This window comes from Monodelphis domestica, chromosome 5 (assembly GCF_027887165.1).
Source record: "Monodelphis domestica isolate mMonDom1 chromosome 5, mMonDom1.pri, whole genome shotgun sequence".
NCBI lineage: Eukaryota > Metazoa > Chordata > Mammalia > Didelphimorphia > Didelphidae > Monodelphis > Monodelphis domestica.
The window spans coordinates 86,274,424-86,292,123 of NC_077231.1; the positions used below are offsets into that span (position 1 = coordinate 86,274,424).

Below are 17,700 nucleotides of genomic sequence, written 5' to 3' on the forward strand. Positions count from 1 at the left end.
TTAAAATGGGCATAATTATTTCACTCATGATCTTATTGCGAAGGCTTCTAGTTTATCCCCATTGCAGAAGATGTTTGCTGTTCTTAGATATATACCGTTTATTATTTTTTAGGAAAGGCCCTTCTATTCTTATGCTTTCTAGTGTTTTCAATAGGAATGGTTATTATATTTTGTCAAAGGCTTTTTCTGCATCTATTGAGATAATCATGTCATTTTTGTTGGTTTTTTTTTGTTAATATGGTCAATTACACGGATGGTTTTCCTAATGTTGAACCATCTTTGCATTCCTGGCATAAATCCCATCTGTTCATAATAAACAACCCTCGTGATCACTTGCTGGAGACTTTTGCTAGTATTCTATTTAAGATTTTTGCATCTATGTTCATTAAGGAGATTGGTCTGTAGTATTCTTTTTCTGTTTTTAACCTGCCTGGCTTTGGGATCAGTACCATGTTTGTGCCATGAAAACAATTTGGTAGAACCCCTTCTTTGCTTATTCTGTCAGATTGTTTGTGTAATACTGGGATTAGTTGTTCTTTGAATGTTTGATAGAATTCATTTGTGAATCCATCTGGTCCTGGGGATTTTTTCTTAGGGAGTTCTTTGATGGCTTATTCAATTTCTTTTTCTGATATGGGGTTATTTCGATATTCTATTTTTTCTTCTGTTACTCTAGGCAATGAATATTTTTGTAAATATTCATCTATATCAACTAGATTAACATATTTATTGCCATGTAATTGGGCATAATAGTTTGTAACGATTGCCTTAATTTCCTCTTCATTAGAGGTGAGGTTTCCCTTTTCATCTTGGATACTGTTGATTTGGTTTTCTTCTTTTCTTTTTTAAATTAGATTGACCAGTACTTTGGTTATTTTATTTGTTTTTCTGAATTACCAGTTTCTAGTCTTATTTATTAAATGAATAATTCTTTGACTTTCAATTTTATTAATTTCTTCTTTAGTTTTTAGTATCTCTAATTTATTTTTAATTTGAGGATTTTTAATTCATTCACTTTCTACTTTTTTAATTTGCATGCCCAATTCCTTGACCTCTGCCCTCCCTAATTTGTTAACATATGAACTCAAGGATATAAATTTCCCCTTGAGTACTGCTTTGGCTGCCTCCCATAGATTTTGAAAGGATGTCTCATCATTGTCATTTTCTTCAATGAAATTGTTGTTTCTATGATTTTTCTTTAACTGATTTTGGAGAATATTTAATTTCCAATTGATTTTTGATTTGCCTCTCCATGAACCCTTACTAATTATTATTTCCATGGCATTGTGATCTGAGAAGGTTGCATTTATTATTTCTGATATTTTGCACTTGTTTGCAATATTTTCATGCCCTAATACATGGTCAATCTTTGTGAATTTGTCCCTATTTATTTTTCACCACATATCTGCTAACTCTAATTTTTCTAATATTTCATTCACTTCTCTTACCTGTTTTTTATTTATTTTTTAGTTTGATTTATCTAGTTCGGAGAGAGGAAGGTTCAAGTCTCCCATTAGTGCAGTTTTTCTGTCTATTTCATTCTTGAGTTCCACTAGTTTCTTCTTTAGAAATTTGGATGCTATGCCATTTGGTGCACACATTTTGAGTACTGATATTTCTGCATTGTCTATACTGCCTTTTATCAGGATGTAATTACCTTCCCTATCTCTTTTGACTAGATCTATTTTACTTTGGCTTTGTCAGATATCATGATTGTGACTCCTGCCTTCTTTTTATCAGTTGATGCCCAATAGATTTGGCTTAATCCTCTTACTTTCACCTTAGGCATATCTACCTTCCTCATGTGTGTTTCTTGTAGACAGCATATGGTAGGGTTTTGGATTCTAATCCACTCTGCTATTTGCTTGTTTTATGGATGAGTTCATTCCATTCACATTCTGAGTTATGATTCCAGCTATGTATTTCCCAGCATTTTAATTTCTACTCCTAGTCCTGTTTTTACTTCTTTCACTATTTCCTTCTACACCAATGTTTGTTTTTAATCAGTCCCCCTCGTTACCACCCTTATTTTACTTCCCTTTCTAACCCCCCTCCCATCTTAATCCCCCTTATTTTCTTTGCAGTCTTTTTTTAAAACTACCCCCTCACATTCTCCCTCCCTTGTATTGCTTCCCTCCCCACCAGCCCGTTTGTTACCCTTCTACTTCTCTATAGGGCACAAATTGATTCTATGCCCCAATGAATGATTGTTCTCTCTTTGAGTCAATTTCAATGCATGTAAGAATTAAGTATTTCTTATCTCAAAACTCTTTACCCTTCCAGTGTATTGATGTTCTCCCTCACTCCCACCATGCTCTTCTTTATGACATATAAATTTACCCCCATTTTGTTTCTTTTCCCATTTCTTAATATTAATATCTTTTTTACCTTTATTTTATATATTTTATATATACTTATGCATACATATATTCATATATATATGCATACATCATTCATCCTATACAGTTTGTCACTATTCCCTCTAAGTATAATTCTTCTAGCTAACCAGTTGATAATAACAATTTTTAAGAGTTACCAATATCCTCTTTTATTGTAGGGATACATATCATTTTAATTTATTGGATTCCTTAAAAAAAAGTTTTTGTTGTTATTGTTGTTTTTCCTCCCTTTTTAATTAATTTTAATTTTTGTGATTCTTTTGAGTTCTGTGTTTGGGCATCAAATTTTCTGTTCAGGTCTGGTCTTTTATTTACAAATGCTTGGAATTTTTCTATTTTAATAAATGACCATACTTTCCCTTGCAAGAATATAGTCAATTTTGCTGGGTAGTTGATTCTTGGTACCTAGTTCTCTTGCTTTCTGTAATATCATATTCCATGCCTTTTGGTCCTTCAGTGTATATGCAGCCAGATCCTGGGTTATCCTAACTAGTTCCCTGGTATCTGAATGACTTCTTAGCAGCTTGTAACATTTTTTCATTGATCTGGTAGTTCTTGAACTTGGCTATAACATTCCTGGGTGTTGTCAGTTGGGGATTAAGTACAGGAGGTGATCTGTGGGTTCTTTCAATCTCTACTTTTCCCTCTTGTTCTAGAATGTCAGGGCACTTTTCTTGGATAATTTCCTGTAGAATGATGTCCAGGCTTTTTCTTTTGTCATGATCTTCCAGTAGACCAGTGCTTCTTAAGTTGTCTCTCCTGACCTGTTTTCTAAATATTCCATTTTGTGATTGAGGTGTTTCATATTTTCCTCATTTTTTTCATTCTTTTGATTTTCTTTTACTGTTTCCTGCTGCCTTTTGAAGTTGTTTGCTTCTAGTTGTTGGATTCTAGTTTTTAAAGACTGAATTTCATCCCTGGCTTTTTGGTTATCCTTCTCCTTCTGGTCTGATTTTCTTTGGAGGTCATCTTTCATCTTCTCTGCCTTATTTTCAAGCTGATTAATATTGGCTTTCACAACACTATTTTCTGTTTCCAGATGATTTATTTTGTTTTTTAAGTTCTTTTCCCAGTTGTCTTCAACATCTGTTAATTGTTTTTTGAAGAGTATTTTGAGTTATTCCAAATCCTGTGTCCAATTTTCTGCAGTCTCTGTGTTTTTGATTGGTGTTCCTTGATCTTCCTCTGTTTCATTTGCTCTTTGTTCATTGCCTGTACAGAAGCTGTGATTGTAATTTCTTTTTTATTTTTCTGTTGTTTACTCATATTTCTCCTTTATTTCCCCCTTCTGTAGTTACCTGTGGTCTTGCTCCTCTCATTTTGTGCTGTATCTGTGAGTTTGGGCTGTTCTGCCCTGAAGGGGCTTCTTATCTGTTCGGTTATTTGGTCAGGTAGTCTGATCTCCCCCAGCTGACAGTAGAAACTGAGAAGGAGCTGGGCTTCCTGCCCTGTGGTCAAGGTTGTTGACTGTAGTATATTCTTGCCTTTTCCCCTTTGAGCTCAGGTTGCAAGGCTCTTAGATCAGTCTGTGGGGGAGGGGTATTGTAGCTTGAGCTTCTCTGCCCTCTAAAGGTTTATTATCTGCCCTTATTGAGGAGATTCAGCCAGGGTGGAGGAGTTGATTTGCAAATCTGGGTGTGCCCTAAGGCCAAAAGCTCCATAAAAGGGGAGTGGGCAAGATGGAGTGGTTCAGCTGAGACTGGGCTGCCTGCTCTGTGCTTCTCCTCCTGCTGCCTCTACACTGTCTATGTTCTGAGCCTGGAGCCTTGCATAGCTTTGCTGGTAATGTATTCCCTCCAGAGTAGCACCCTTGCCTGCCCAGAAATTCCTGCCACCACTGCAGGCTCAGAGCTATAGTTGGGGAAAGGGTCCAGGGATCTTCCTTCCCCTTAAACCCAAGTGTTCTACAGTTCAGGCTTTTTGGGGGGCATATCTTTTAAGTTGGGTCCGGGAGGAGGGTTCATTAGCTCTGTCCTGTTGTTGTATTTGATTTTTAGTCCCCTGGAAGTGCTGTGTATTTGATCAATGAGGAAAGGTTTACTGAGGTCTGAATTTTTGCTACCTCTAAGCCACCATCTTCATTGGAACCTCAAAAAAGTTCTCATCCTTTGCAATCTTAAAAATTCCTGAGGAGGCAGCTGGGCAGCTCAGTGGATTGAGAGCCAGACCTAGAGACAGTAGGTCCTTAGTTCAAATCTTATCTCAGACACTTCCCAGCTGTGTGACCCTGGGCAAATCATTTAACCCCCATTGCCTAGCTCTTACTACTCTTCTGCCTTGGAACCAATACAAAGGATTGATTCCAAGACAGACAGTAAGGGTTTAAAAAAATAAAACTGAGAACCCCAGCTAGCTCTGTAAGCTAGTGTAAGCACAGGAAGTGAATCTCATTGTGAAGTTCATAAAGGCCTTTTTTCAGTGGGGTGTATGGCTGAGGTTCTTTTTAGAGCATTGAGTAGACCAGTGAGTGGAAGTCATGGACCCTGGGGGAAGTGGGCTGCCACTGCAATGTCTCTGCCAGTCTTTAAGAGTCTGCATGACCTTCTACCCATCTCTCTGCCTGGAGTTGACCTTGAATTATGTTTTGAAGTTCATTAACCTTTGGAAGTTAAACCTAAAAATGATCAACCTTATGCAAAAAGATTTTAATGGATCTAGACTTCTGGGAGTAGAGTCAGGATGATGGAGTAATCCTCAGTATCTTTGTGCCACCATGAGAATATTCTGCCAAAAATATTAAAATATTGCCACAAAATGAATATAGGAGTGAAAACCCTTGAAGGACACAGAAATAAACAACATTGAAGAAAACAAAAACTCAAAATGTAGGCAATGAACATCTTGGACACTGGGTTGAGAGGAGAACAGACCCATTAAGAAGCTGTAGCAAAAAAAGGAAGAGCAAGCCACACCTCCCACCCCACATCTTCTGTCAAAGTTTAGGGAAACTATGCCCCAGACAACATTCAGACCATGAGACTTTGACTGACCAAACAGAGGTACAAGCCAACCCACACCCCTTGAAATTTCAAACCTGTAAAGAAGTCTAGAACCCCAGTCTAGGGAATTCTAATATGGGCTTGGGACAAGGACTTAACACTTTGGGGTGACTGATAGCACTAAGTACCAAGAACTGATCTTTTTGCCTAAAGCTCAGGGCAGAGGTCCAAGAGAGAATAATCAAGGGTGTGCCTGATTGGATCAAGTACACAGCCAACCAAAAACCTGAGACTAAGCCTAAGGCTAGAATTTTATCAGACCCTGACCTGATCAAGATCAGAACGAGATGAAAAGCTTACACCTAAACCTGATGCAAGTCTTTAAGTTAACATCATCAGAAGAGTCAATTGAACTCACAGGGGAGCAGGCTCTCAGAGCTCTCAGCACTTGGACCATCACATCATCACCCCAAGTCTACCTATAGTTAGATAGGAAAAATTAAGAAACAGCAACAAAAAGCACCTAATTCTAAACAATTTTAGGAGACAAAGAGCAAGGTACAAACACAAAAGTCTTAGTTCAATAGTTCTTTTTCAATTTTATTAATTTCTCCTTTAATTTTTAGTTTTTATCTGGGGGTTTTTAATTTGTTCTTTTCCTAATTTTTAAGTTGCAAGCCCAATTCATTTATCTCCTCTCTATTTTGTTAGTACAGGCACTCAGCAATATACATTTTCCCCTGAGTACTGCTTTGGCTATATCCCATAGGTTTAGATATGATGTCTCCTCATTGTCATTCTCTTTAATGAAGTCCATAATTGCTTCAAATGATTTCTTCTTGAACCCACCAGTTTTGAACAATTAGATTACTTTCCAATTAATTTTAAATCCTCCCCTTTAAAACCTATTCTATTCCCTTTATCTCTGTTTCTCCTCACCAGTGTTTTGTTTTTTGTCACCCCCTCTCATTTCCCCTCCCTACACTTGCTCCCCCTCTTGCCTTTTCTTATTCTCCTTCTAATTCTGTGGGATAAGATAGAATTCTATACCCCACTGAGTATACTTGTTTCCGTCTCTGAGCCATTTATGATGAGAATAAAGTTTAAGCATTGCCTGGCACCACCTTTATCCTCCCCCTCTCTGTAGTTATTTTTCAAGCCTCTTTATGTTATATAATTTACTTCATTCTCTTTTTTCTCAGTGCAACCCACTTTCAGCCCTTCATTGATTTTTACATATAAATGCATATGCAAACATATATCATAAATATATATTGTTCTATATCATCACATTTACATATACAACAGCATTATACTCTGCTTACTTCTCCACCCTCTGAGTAAATTCATTCTATCTTCTCTACTAATAAGAGTAATTTTTGAGAATTATATTAATCTTCTTTCCATGTAGACCTATAAACATTTTGACCCTAATAAATCCCTTAAATTGCCTTCTTATTCTTTTTTGGCTTCTCTTGTGTCTCATGTTTGGACTTCAAACTTTTTATTTAGGTAAGGCTTATTCCTCAGGAATTCTTAGAAATCTTCTATCTAATTGAATGCCCATTTTTTCCCCTGAAAGAACATACTCAGTTTTGCAGGATAGGTGATTCTAGGTTGTAAACACAAATCTTTTGCCTTCCTGAATATCATATTCCATACCTTTTAATCCTTTAATGTGGAAGCCTCTAGGTCCTGTGGATTCTTGGTTGTAGCTCCATGGTATCTGAATTGTTTCTTTCTGGCTGTGTGAAGTATTTTTCCTAGGCTTGATGGTTCTTGAATTTAGGTATTATGTTACTGAAAGTTGTCATTTGAGGATTTCTTTCTGGAGGTGATCTGTGAATTCTTTCAATTTCAATTTTACTTTCCTGTTTGAGGATCTCTGGGCAATTAGTTATCTCTGATAATTTCTTGTACTATGATATCCAAGTTTTTTTTTCCTTAATCATGGCTTTCAGGTAGTCCAGTAATTCTCAAAATTTCTCCCCTATATCTATTTTCTAGGTTAGTTATCTTTTCAATAAGATATTTCATATTTTCATGTTTTTTCATTCCTTTGATTCTGTTTTATTGTTTCTTGATTTCCCATGAAAACATTAGTTTCTACATGGTAAATTCTGATTTTTGATACCTGATTTTCCTTTGTCAGTTTTTAGTTCTCCTTTTCAATTGGGCCATTTCTTCTTGCATTACTTTCCTTTCTCCTTGTATCACTTTCATTTCTCTTTCTCACTTTTCCTCTTCCTCTATTAGTTTTTGAAGTCCTTTTTTGTGAGTTTGTCCAGAATCTGTCTAATGCATATTTTTCTTTTGTACTTTAGGTTGGTATTGATTTTTTTTTGCTTTCACTGTCTACTTTTGTGTCTGTACCTTGCTCTTTGTCTCCATATATATTCTTTAGAAATGAGTGCTTTTTTTTTGTTTGTTTGTTTGAGCATTTTTCCTGTCTAACTATAGGTAAGCTTGGGGGGATAATGTCATGGTCTGAAGACAGAGCTCTTAGAACCCCCTCCCCCTGCTGATTCAATTGACCCTTCTGATGCTGATAACTTAAAGAGTTGGCTCAGGTTTAGGTGTAATCTTTTCATCTCACTTAGATTTTATCAGGTCAGGGACTGATCAAATTCTAGGGACTGATCAAATTCTAGCCCCAGGATTAGTCTCAGGTCTCACTGTGCACTTTATCCAATAAAGCACACCCTTTATTGTCCTGTATTGGAGCTCCACTCTGAGCTTTAGGTAAAAAGATAATTACTTAGTACTTAGTAATTAGTGCTATCAGTCACCCCCAAAGTGTTGATTAAGTCCTTGTCCCTAGCTCAGACTAGAATTCCCTTTTTCATTATTTATACTGCCTATTATCAAGTTGTAATTACCTTTCTTATCTCTTTTCATCAAATCTATTTTTACTTTAGCTTTGTCTCAGATCATGATTGTTACACCTGCCTTCAGTTACAGCCCAATAGATTCTGTTCCAGCCTCTTACCTTTATGTTGTGCATGCCCACCTATCTCATGTATGTTTCTTGTAAACAGCATATGGTAGGATTCTGGTTTTTAATCCATTCTTCTATCTGTTTCCATTTTATGACTGAGATCATCCCATTCACATTCCCAGTTATGATTATCTTCTGTACCTTCTCCTCCATTTTGACTTCCTCCTTACTCTTAACCTTTCTTTTTTCCTATTTCCCTCCCCTTTAGTGTTTTGCTTTTATTTAGTCTCCCCTTTCCCCTCCCTTATATTACTCCCCTTACCTCAACCCCCCTTCTTATTTCTCTCTTACTATAGTGCCATTTGAACACCTGCCCCAACCTCACCTTCCCTTGAATTGTTCCCCTTTCCATCACTCCATTTCTTATTACACTTCTACATCTCTATAGATCAAGAGACAATTCTATACACCAATTATTTGACTGTTCCTCCCTCTCTGAGCCAATTCCAATGAGATTAAGATTTTAAAATTACCTGTTGTTAAACTCTTCCTCCCTTCCACTGTATTGGTCTCCTGGCCTCCCCCAGTTGTGTGCTTTTTTATGTAATATATTTTACGCTATGTTTTCTCTTTTCCATTTCTCTTAGTATTATCCTCTTTTCAACCACAGTTTATATAAATATATATATATATATATACATATATATATATATACATATATATATTTTACACTTGCCTTTACTGAAGTCCCTAAATTCTTTCTCTTTCTTATGCTTCTCTTGAATTCTGTATTTTAGTATCAAATTTTCTGTTTATATCTGGTCTTTTTTTTTTCAGGAATGCCTGGAAATGTATTTTTTTTAATGACCATACTTTCCCCTGAAAGAATATAGTCAGTTTTGCTGGGTAGTTGATTCCTAGTTGTAGACCCAGTTTCCTCATCTTCAGGAATGTTATATTCCATATCTTCTGTTCCCTTAGTGTGTAATCCTGACTATGATTAGCTTGGCCTGGGAATTCTTGGAAATTTTGAGGTTGGGTATAACCTTCCTGGGAGTTGTCATTTGGGGAATTTAATGCAGGAGGTGATCTGTGGATTCTTTCAATATATATTTTACCCTCCTGTTTGAGAAATCAGGGAAGTTTTCTTGGAAAATTTCCTATACTAAGTTGTCTAGGCTTTATAATTTTTTTTGGTCATAAATTTCAAATAGTACAATAATTTTTTTGTATTTAAACATTTTTAATTAGGTCATTTTCATACATTATTCATTGGGAAAAGATCATTTTCTTCCCCCTCTCCGCTACCCCTCCCCTAGCCGACGCACTATTCCACTGGGTATCACATGCATCCCTGCTCTGAACCCATTACCTTGTTGTTGGTATTTGCATTCGGGTGTTCATTTAGCTTCTCTCCTCAATCATATCCCCTCCACTCCTGTAGTCAAGGAGTTGGCTTCCTCGGTGTTTTTACTCCCACAGTATGTCCTCTGCATAAGGATAGTGTTTTTTTTCTCATAGATCCCTGCAGATTATTCAGGATCAATGCATTGCCATTAATGGAGAAGTCCATTATATTCGATTATACCACAGTATATCAGTATCTGTGTACAATGTTTTCCTGGTTCTGCTCCTTTCATTCTGCATCACTTCCTGGAGGTTGTTCCAGTTTGCATGGAATTCCTCCACTTTATTATTCCTTTTAGCACAATAGTATTCCATCACCAACATATACCACAATTTGTTCAGCCATTCCCTAATTGAAGGGTATCCCCTCATTTTCCACTTTTTGGCCACCACAAAGAGCGCAGCTATGAATATTCTTGTACAGGTCTTTTTCCTTATTATATCTTTGGGGTACAAAACAAGCAGAGCTATGTCTGGATCAAAGGGCAGACAGTATTTTATTGCCCTTTGGGCATAGTTCCAAATTGCCCTCCAGAATAGTTGGATCAATTCACAACTCCACCAGCAATGCATTAATATCCCGACTTTGCCACAGCCCCTCCAGCATTCATTACTTTCTGTTGCTGTCATCTTAGTCAATCTGCTAGGTGTGAGGTGATACCTCAGAGTTGTTTTGATTTACATCTCTCTGATTATAAGAGATTTAGAACACTTTTCCATGTGCTTATTAATAGTTTTGATTTCATTAACTGAAAATTGCCTATTCATGTCCCTTGCCAATTTTTCAATTGGAGAATGACTTGATTTTTGTACAACTGGTTTAGCTCTTTATAAATTTGAGTAATTAGACCTTTGTCAGATATTTTTGTTATGAAGATTGTTTCCCAATTTGTTGCTTTCCTTCTAATTTTAGTTACATTGGTTTTGTTTATATGAAAAAAATTTTAATTTGATGTAGTCAAAATTATTTATTTTACATTTTGTGACTCTAAGTCTTGCTTGGTTTTAAAATCTTTCCCTTCCCAAAGGTATGATATGTATGCTATTCTGTGTTCCCCTAATTTTCTTATAGTTTCCTTCTTTATATTCAAGTCATTCACCCATTCTGAGTTTATCTTGGTATAGGCTGTGAGGTGTTGATCCAAACCTAATCTCTCCCACACTGTCTTCCAATTTTCCCAGCAGTTTTTATCAAATAGTGGATTTTTGTCCCAAAAGCAGGGGCCTTTGGGTTTCTCATAGACTGTCTTGCTGAGGTCATTTACAACATGTCTATTCCACCAATCCTCCTTTCTGTCTCTTAGCCAGTACCAAATTGTTTTGATGACCACTGCTTTGTAATATAATTTGAGATCTGGGACTGCAAGACCACCTTCCTTGATTTTTTTCCCATTATTTCCCTGTATATCCTCGATCTTTTGTTCTTCCAAATGAACTTTGTCATGGTTTTCTCTAATTCAGTAATAAAGTTCTTTGGAAGATCAATGGGTATGGCACTAAATAGATAAGTTTGGGTAGGATGGTCATTTTTATTATGTTAGCTCATCCCACCCATGAGCAATCAAAGTTTTTCCAATTGTTTAGATCTAGTTTTAATTGTGTGGAGAGTGTTTTGTAGTTGTGTTCATATAGTTCCTGTGTTTGTCTCAGCAGATAGATTCCCAAGTATTTTATATTGTCTAGGGTGACTTTAAATTAAATTTCTCTTTCTAATTCTTGCTGCTAAACTGGTTTGGAGATATATAGAAATGCTGATGACTTATGCGGGTTTATTTTGTATCCTGCAACTTTGCTAAAATTGTTGATTATTTTGACTAGTTTTTTTGGTTAATTCTCTAGGATTCTTTAAGTAAATCATCATATCATCTGCAATGAGTGACAGCTTTGTCTCCTCATTGCCAATTTTAATACCTTCAATTTCTTTTTCTTCTCTAATTGCTACTGCTAGTGTTTCTAGCACAATATTAAATGATAAAGGTGATAATGGGCATCATTTTTTTACTCCTGATGTCATTGGGAAGGTTTCAAGTTTATCCCCATTGCAGATGATGTTTGCTGATGGTTTTAGATAGATACTGTTTATTATTTTTAGGAAAGGCCCTTCTATTCCTATACTTTCTGGTGTTTTCAATAGGAATGGGTGTTGTATTTTATTAAAGGCTTTTTCTGCATCTATTGAGATAATCATGTGATTTTGTCAGTTTTCTTGTTAATATGGTCAATTATTTGGATGGTTTTCCTAATATTGAACCATCCTTGCATTCCTGGTATGAATCCTACCTGATCATAGTGGATAACCCTTGTGATGACTTACTGAAGTCTTTTTGCTAGTATCCTATTTAAGATTTTTGCATCTTTATGCATTAGGGAGATTGGCCTATAGTTTTCTTTCTCTGTTTTTAACCTGCCTGGCTTTGGGATCAGTACCATGTTTGTGTCATAAAAAGAATTTGGTAGAACTCTTTCTTAGCTTATTCTATCAAATAGTTTGTATAATATTGGGATTATTTGTTCTTTGAATGTTTGATAGAATTCATTTGTGAATCCATCTGGACCTGGGGATTTTTCCTTAGGGAGTTCTTTGATGACTTGTTCAATTTCTTTTTCTGATATGATGTTGTTTAGGGAATTTTTTCATCTTCTTTTAGTTTAGCCAATTTATATTTTTGTAAGTATTCATCAATATCACCTAGATTGCCATATTTGTTGTCATATAATTAGGCATAGTAATTTTTAATGATTGCCTTAATTTCCTCTTCATTAGAGGTGAGGTCTCCCTTTTCATCTTGGATACTATCAATTTGGTTTTTTCTTTCCTTTTTTAAATTAGACTGACTAGTACATTGTCTATTTTATTTGTTTTTTCAAAGTACCAGCTTCTAGTCTTATTTATTAAATCAATAGTTCTTTGACTTTCAATTTTATTGACTTCTCCTTTGATTTTTTAGGATCTCTAATTTAGTCTTCATCTGAGGATTTTTAACTTGTTCACTTTCTATTTTTTTTAATTTGCATGCCCAATTCATTGACCACTGCCCTTCTTAATTTATTTATATATGAATTCAAGGATATAAATTTCTCCCTGAGTACTGCTTTGCCTGCATCCCATAGGTTTTGAAAGGATGTCTCATCATTGTCATTTTCTTCAATGAAGTTATTGTTTCTATGATTTGTTCTTTAACTAGCCAGTTTAGGAGAATTATATTGTTTAATTTCCAAATAAGTTTTGATTTATCTCTCCATGCACTCTTACTAATTATTATTTTCATTGAATTGTGATCTGAGAAAGTTGCATTCATTATTTCTGCCCTTTTGTACTTGTTTGCAATGTTTTTGTGCCCTAATACATGGTCAGTTTTTGTGAATATACCATGTGCTGCTGAAAAGAAGGTATATTCCTTTTTGTCCCTATTTATTTTTCTCCACGTCTACTAACTCTAATTTTTCTAAGATTTCATTCGCTTCTCTCACCTCTTATTTATTTTTTGGTCTGATTTATCTAGTTCAGATAGAGGAAGGTTCAGATCTCCCACTATTATAATTTTTCTATCTATTTCATCCTTGACCTCCTCTAGTTTCTCCTTTAGAAATTTGGATGCAATGCCATTTGGTGCATACATATTGAGTACAGATATTTTCTTGTTGTCTATACTGCCTTTTATCAGGATGTAATTACCTTCCATATCTCTTTTAACTAGATTTGTTTTTACTTTGGCTTTGTCAGATATCATGATTGTGACTCCTGCCTTCTTTTTATCAGTTGATGCCCAATAGATTTGGCTCCATCCTCTTACTTTCACCCTATGAGTATCTACCTTCCTCACGTATGTTTTTTGCAGACAGCATATGGTAGGGTTTTGGATTCTAATCCACTCTGCTATTCACTTGTGTTTTATGGGTGAGTTCATTCCATTCACATTCAGAGTTATGATTACTAGCTGTGTATTTCCCAGCATTTTGATTTCTACTCCTGGTCCTGCCTTTTCTTCTTTCACTATTTCCTTCTACACCAATGTTTGTTTTTAATCAGTCCCCCTATTTCCCACCTTTATTTTACTTCCCCTTCTACCCACCTCCCTTCTTATTTCCCCCCTTATTTTCCCCTGTAATCTTTTAAAAATTCCCCCCCCACCCTTTCTCTCCCTTGTACTGCTTTCCTCTCGACCAGTTCTTTATTTTTTTTAACCTTTTACTCACCTATGGGGAACAAATCTATTCTCTGCCCCAATGGATTCGATTGTTCTTCCCTCTTGGGTCAGTTTCAAAGCACGTAAGAATTGAGTATTTCCTATATCCAACCTCTTTACCCTTCCAGGGTATCGATGTTCTCCCCTCTCCCACCATGAGCTTCTTTGTGACATATACATTTACCCCCATTTTTTTCTTTTTCCATTTCTTTTAGTATTAACCTCTTTTTTAGCTCTGGTTGTATATATATACACATGTATACATGTATATATATACACACACACACGTATATGTATTTATACATGCATAAATCTATATACATGTTTATGTCTTGTCCTTTCATCCTATACAGTTTGTCACTGTTCCCTCTAAGTGGAATTTTTCTAGCTGTCCAGGTGATGCTCTGAACTTGGCCAGCCCTGCTCACAAGGTATGCCTTTCAGACCAGCAACTTTGACCACCCAGAAGTTCCCACTGCTGCTGGAATCTCAGTGCTCTGGGTAGGAGGAGGGATGGGTCCTGGGATCTTCCTTCTGTCTCCCCCTTAAATACAGAGTGTTCTTGGATTATGGCTTTTCAGGGGGCATACCTTTTGAATTTAGTCCAGCAGGAGGGTTCCTTGGCTCTGCCTTGTTGTTATTTTGATTTTTCAGTCTCCTGGTAGCATTCAGTTTGTGATTGGTTAAGAAGAGTATTCAGAAGTCTGAACTTCTGCTCCTTCTAGGCCTCCATCTTGAATCCGCCCCTCTCCAATAATTCTTAAATTGTCTCTCCTGGAACTATTTTCTAGGTCGATTGTTTTCTGAGTTAGATATCTCATATTATCTTTAATTTTTTCATTGTTTTGATTTAGTTTTATTGTTTCTTGGTGTCTCTTGAAGTCTTTAGTAGCTAACTGCCTAATTCTAATATTTAAAGACTGAATTTCTTCCATAGCCTTCTGATTCTTCTTTACCTTTTTGGTTGATTCTTCCTTTCAAGTCATTCTTCTCTTCTCCTATTTTTGGATCATTTTCTAGCAGGTTAATTATGGCTTTCAATGACTGTGCCTCTGTTTCTAGATGATCTATTTTGCTTTTTAGGCTATTATTTTCCTTTTGTCATTTTTCTTCAAACTGTCTTATTTGCTTTTTAAATTCCATTTTGAGCTCCTCTGGAGCCTGCATCCAGTTCCCAGGTTTTTTGAGGCTTTCCTTGATGTTCCCTGGATCTCATTCTCTTCCAGTGGCTTGGTTATTTGGTTCTTTTCCCCTTAGAAGCTTTCAATTGTAGTTTTTATTTTTTCTCTCTCTTATTCACTCATTGTATTTATTTTTAATTTATTTCATTTTCCCGCCTTATGGACTATATAAACTTGTCCCTCTGCTGATCTGCTGAACCAAAGTGTTTGAGTTGCTATGCTCTGAGGCCAAATCTCTTTTCTTAATCCTCTGCTGACATATTTGATTCAACCAGCTGAGATAACCTGCTGAGCTAGCTTAACCTGGTGCAAATTCTTCTCTATAGCCAGTGGGCAGAGGGTATCTAGCCTTGTGGTCCCCGAGTTCCTCTCTGCCAACTATTATCAGAGCCCTGGACCTCATGTAGTGGGTCAGAGTCAATCCTTAAACAATTGCAATCTCTACCCAGAGGTCACATAGGCAGCCCAGTCTTACCTCAGGTCTCAATGTTGTGAGTGGGGGAGGGAGTTCATCCAGCCTGATTCTCCCTTACTGGTGAAAATAGACTCTGTGTGCCTTACTTTCAAGTTGTTTTTAGCAGGAGAGTCTTGTGACTTCTAGTTCTATTTGGATTTCTGTTTTCTCTGAGAAATATTATAAATACTGGTCTGGTTTTCCAGTTTGGGGGTGGAACCAAGACGGAAGAGTAATCCAGAGCAGCTCTGTGGCACCATGAGAATTCTCTCCAACCAAGATTAAAATATATCCACAAAATGAATACAAGAGTGAACAAACCAAAAAGGAGACAGAGTGAAACCACTTTCAAGAAAAGAAAAACTCAAAAGGTAGGCAGTCAACATTTGGGACAATGGGGTGAGAGGAGAGCAGACACAGCAAGAAGCTGTAGCAAGGAGGGAAGAGAAAGCCAAGAGTGAGTAAAACCCACCCCATACCTCATATCTGTTGAATTGGGCTTCCAACTTAAAAAATTAAAATGAGAAAAAATTTAAAATCCCAGATAAAAACTAAATTGGAAATCCTAAAAAGTGAAGGAGAAATTAATCAAATTGAAAGTAAAAGAACTATTCAACTAATAAATAAGACTAGAAGCTGGTACTTTGAAAAAAATAAAATAAAGTACTGGTTAATCTAATAAAAAAGAAAGAAGAAAATTAAATTAATAGTATTAAAGAAGAAAAGGGTGATCTCACCTCTAATGAAGAGGAAATTAAGATAATTGCTAATTAGTATTTTGCCAAATTATATAACAATAAATATGACAATGACAATCACATATGAATTCTATGTAACATTTAAAGAACTAACCCGAATATTATATAAATTATTTGAAAAAATAAGCAAAGGAATCTTACCAAATGCTTTTTATGACACAAATATGGTATTTTTTAAAATGTTGTTTTATAATATTTTTCCATGTTTACATATGTAAAGAAGAGTGAAAGGCAGAAAAATTGACTTTTATAAGAAGAGCTTGAGTGACAGCAACGTCCAAAGCATCCTGGGAGAAGAGAAGAGACCTAGGAGAGATGCTGAAGGAATTTGGGGTTTGGAGCTGGGACCTCCACCTAGCAGGACTTAGTTTCAGGCTGAAGAGCCTGAAAGGAGCCATAAAGGATACTTACCTATTCAACGCTTAGAAGTTTCTTCTGCCAAATGATATCTTCAGTCTTATACCTTCTGAGAACATCATAACAGAAGATCAGACCCCTGAAAGCGAGGGAGTCATGGACTCACCATCAGGGAGAGCCTGGCTCCCCCCCACCCCCTCAAGCCCTTTGGCACTTATTCTGTCATTTCCTAGCTTCAGTAGATTATAAATAGTTGAGGAAATTAGACTTGGGAGGGGGCGGAAAAACTCAGATTGGCTTGGACGGCCTTCTGAGCCAGAAAAGGCCATTAGAATCTTCACCAACTGGGAGCCTGAGGGGGCAGTTGGAAAGTAGCCATTTTGAACTACAAGAGCCATCACTGGCCAAAAAAGTCTACAGAACACAAACTCACTCCATAGGAGGTGGGGTTCTTAAAGGGGTAGACTTAAAGTCACCTTAAGAGGTTTTTGTTTTGTTTTGTTTTGTTTTGTTTTCCTGAAAAGCTGCAAAAGGGATCTAAAGTTGCTTGTAATAATAATAACATACCTAGCTACGCTATATACTATGTGCTTCCGGACTATCTAATACCACTACTGAAATTACTGGGATTGGATCAAAGGGGAAGTCGGGCAACTGTGGTCATTCCTCTCTGTAGCTTATGGGACAGTCACCTTCCTGTGGCATTTTTTCACCTGCTTGAAAACCTTGGCACCAGGGGCAGCAATGACCCTGGTTCCTCCCCCTCCCCCACCATGAGGCGGCTGATGTGGGGCCTGGAGCACTTACCCCAGCAGGAGGAGGAGGAGCCAAGACTGCCTCTGGTGCCAATGCCCACCCGCCCACCCACCATGTGCCCCGCTGCTGCCCCCCTCTATAGGTTTACAGATGAATTCAACAGAAAAGACAACTAATAGAAGTGAACACAAATCCAGGAAGTTTTTAACAATTCTAATAAGGAAGTAACCCCATAAGCTCTTGCTGGTCACTGGGACAGGCGTCAGGGCAGCTGTGGCCCCTGGGATCCAGACCTGTTTTGCTCCTAGGGGAGCTGCATCCAAG

General features: G+C 36.8%; 1 protein-coding gene across 1 annotated transcript in view; it reads right to left on the reverse strand.

Moving 5' to 3' along the window:
• LOC103101763 (sodium-coupled monocarboxylate transporter 1-like) overlaps positions 1–17,002 on the reverse strand; it is a 228,164-nt gene extending 211,162 nt beyond the window's left edge. Inside the window, exons 1-2 of the mRNA XM_056798700.1 lie at positions 16,675–17,002; positions 5,757–5,817 (exon numbers count right to left, since the gene is read on the reverse strand). Of these exons, the coding sequence (XP_056654678.1) occupies positions 5,757–5,795 (39 nt within the window). The 5' untranslated portion in view covers positions 5,796–5,817; positions 16,675–17,002. The remainder of the gene's footprint in view (positions 1–5,756; positions 5,818–16,674) is intronic.
• Between the last annotated feature and the right edge of the window lie 698 nt (positions 17,003–17,700).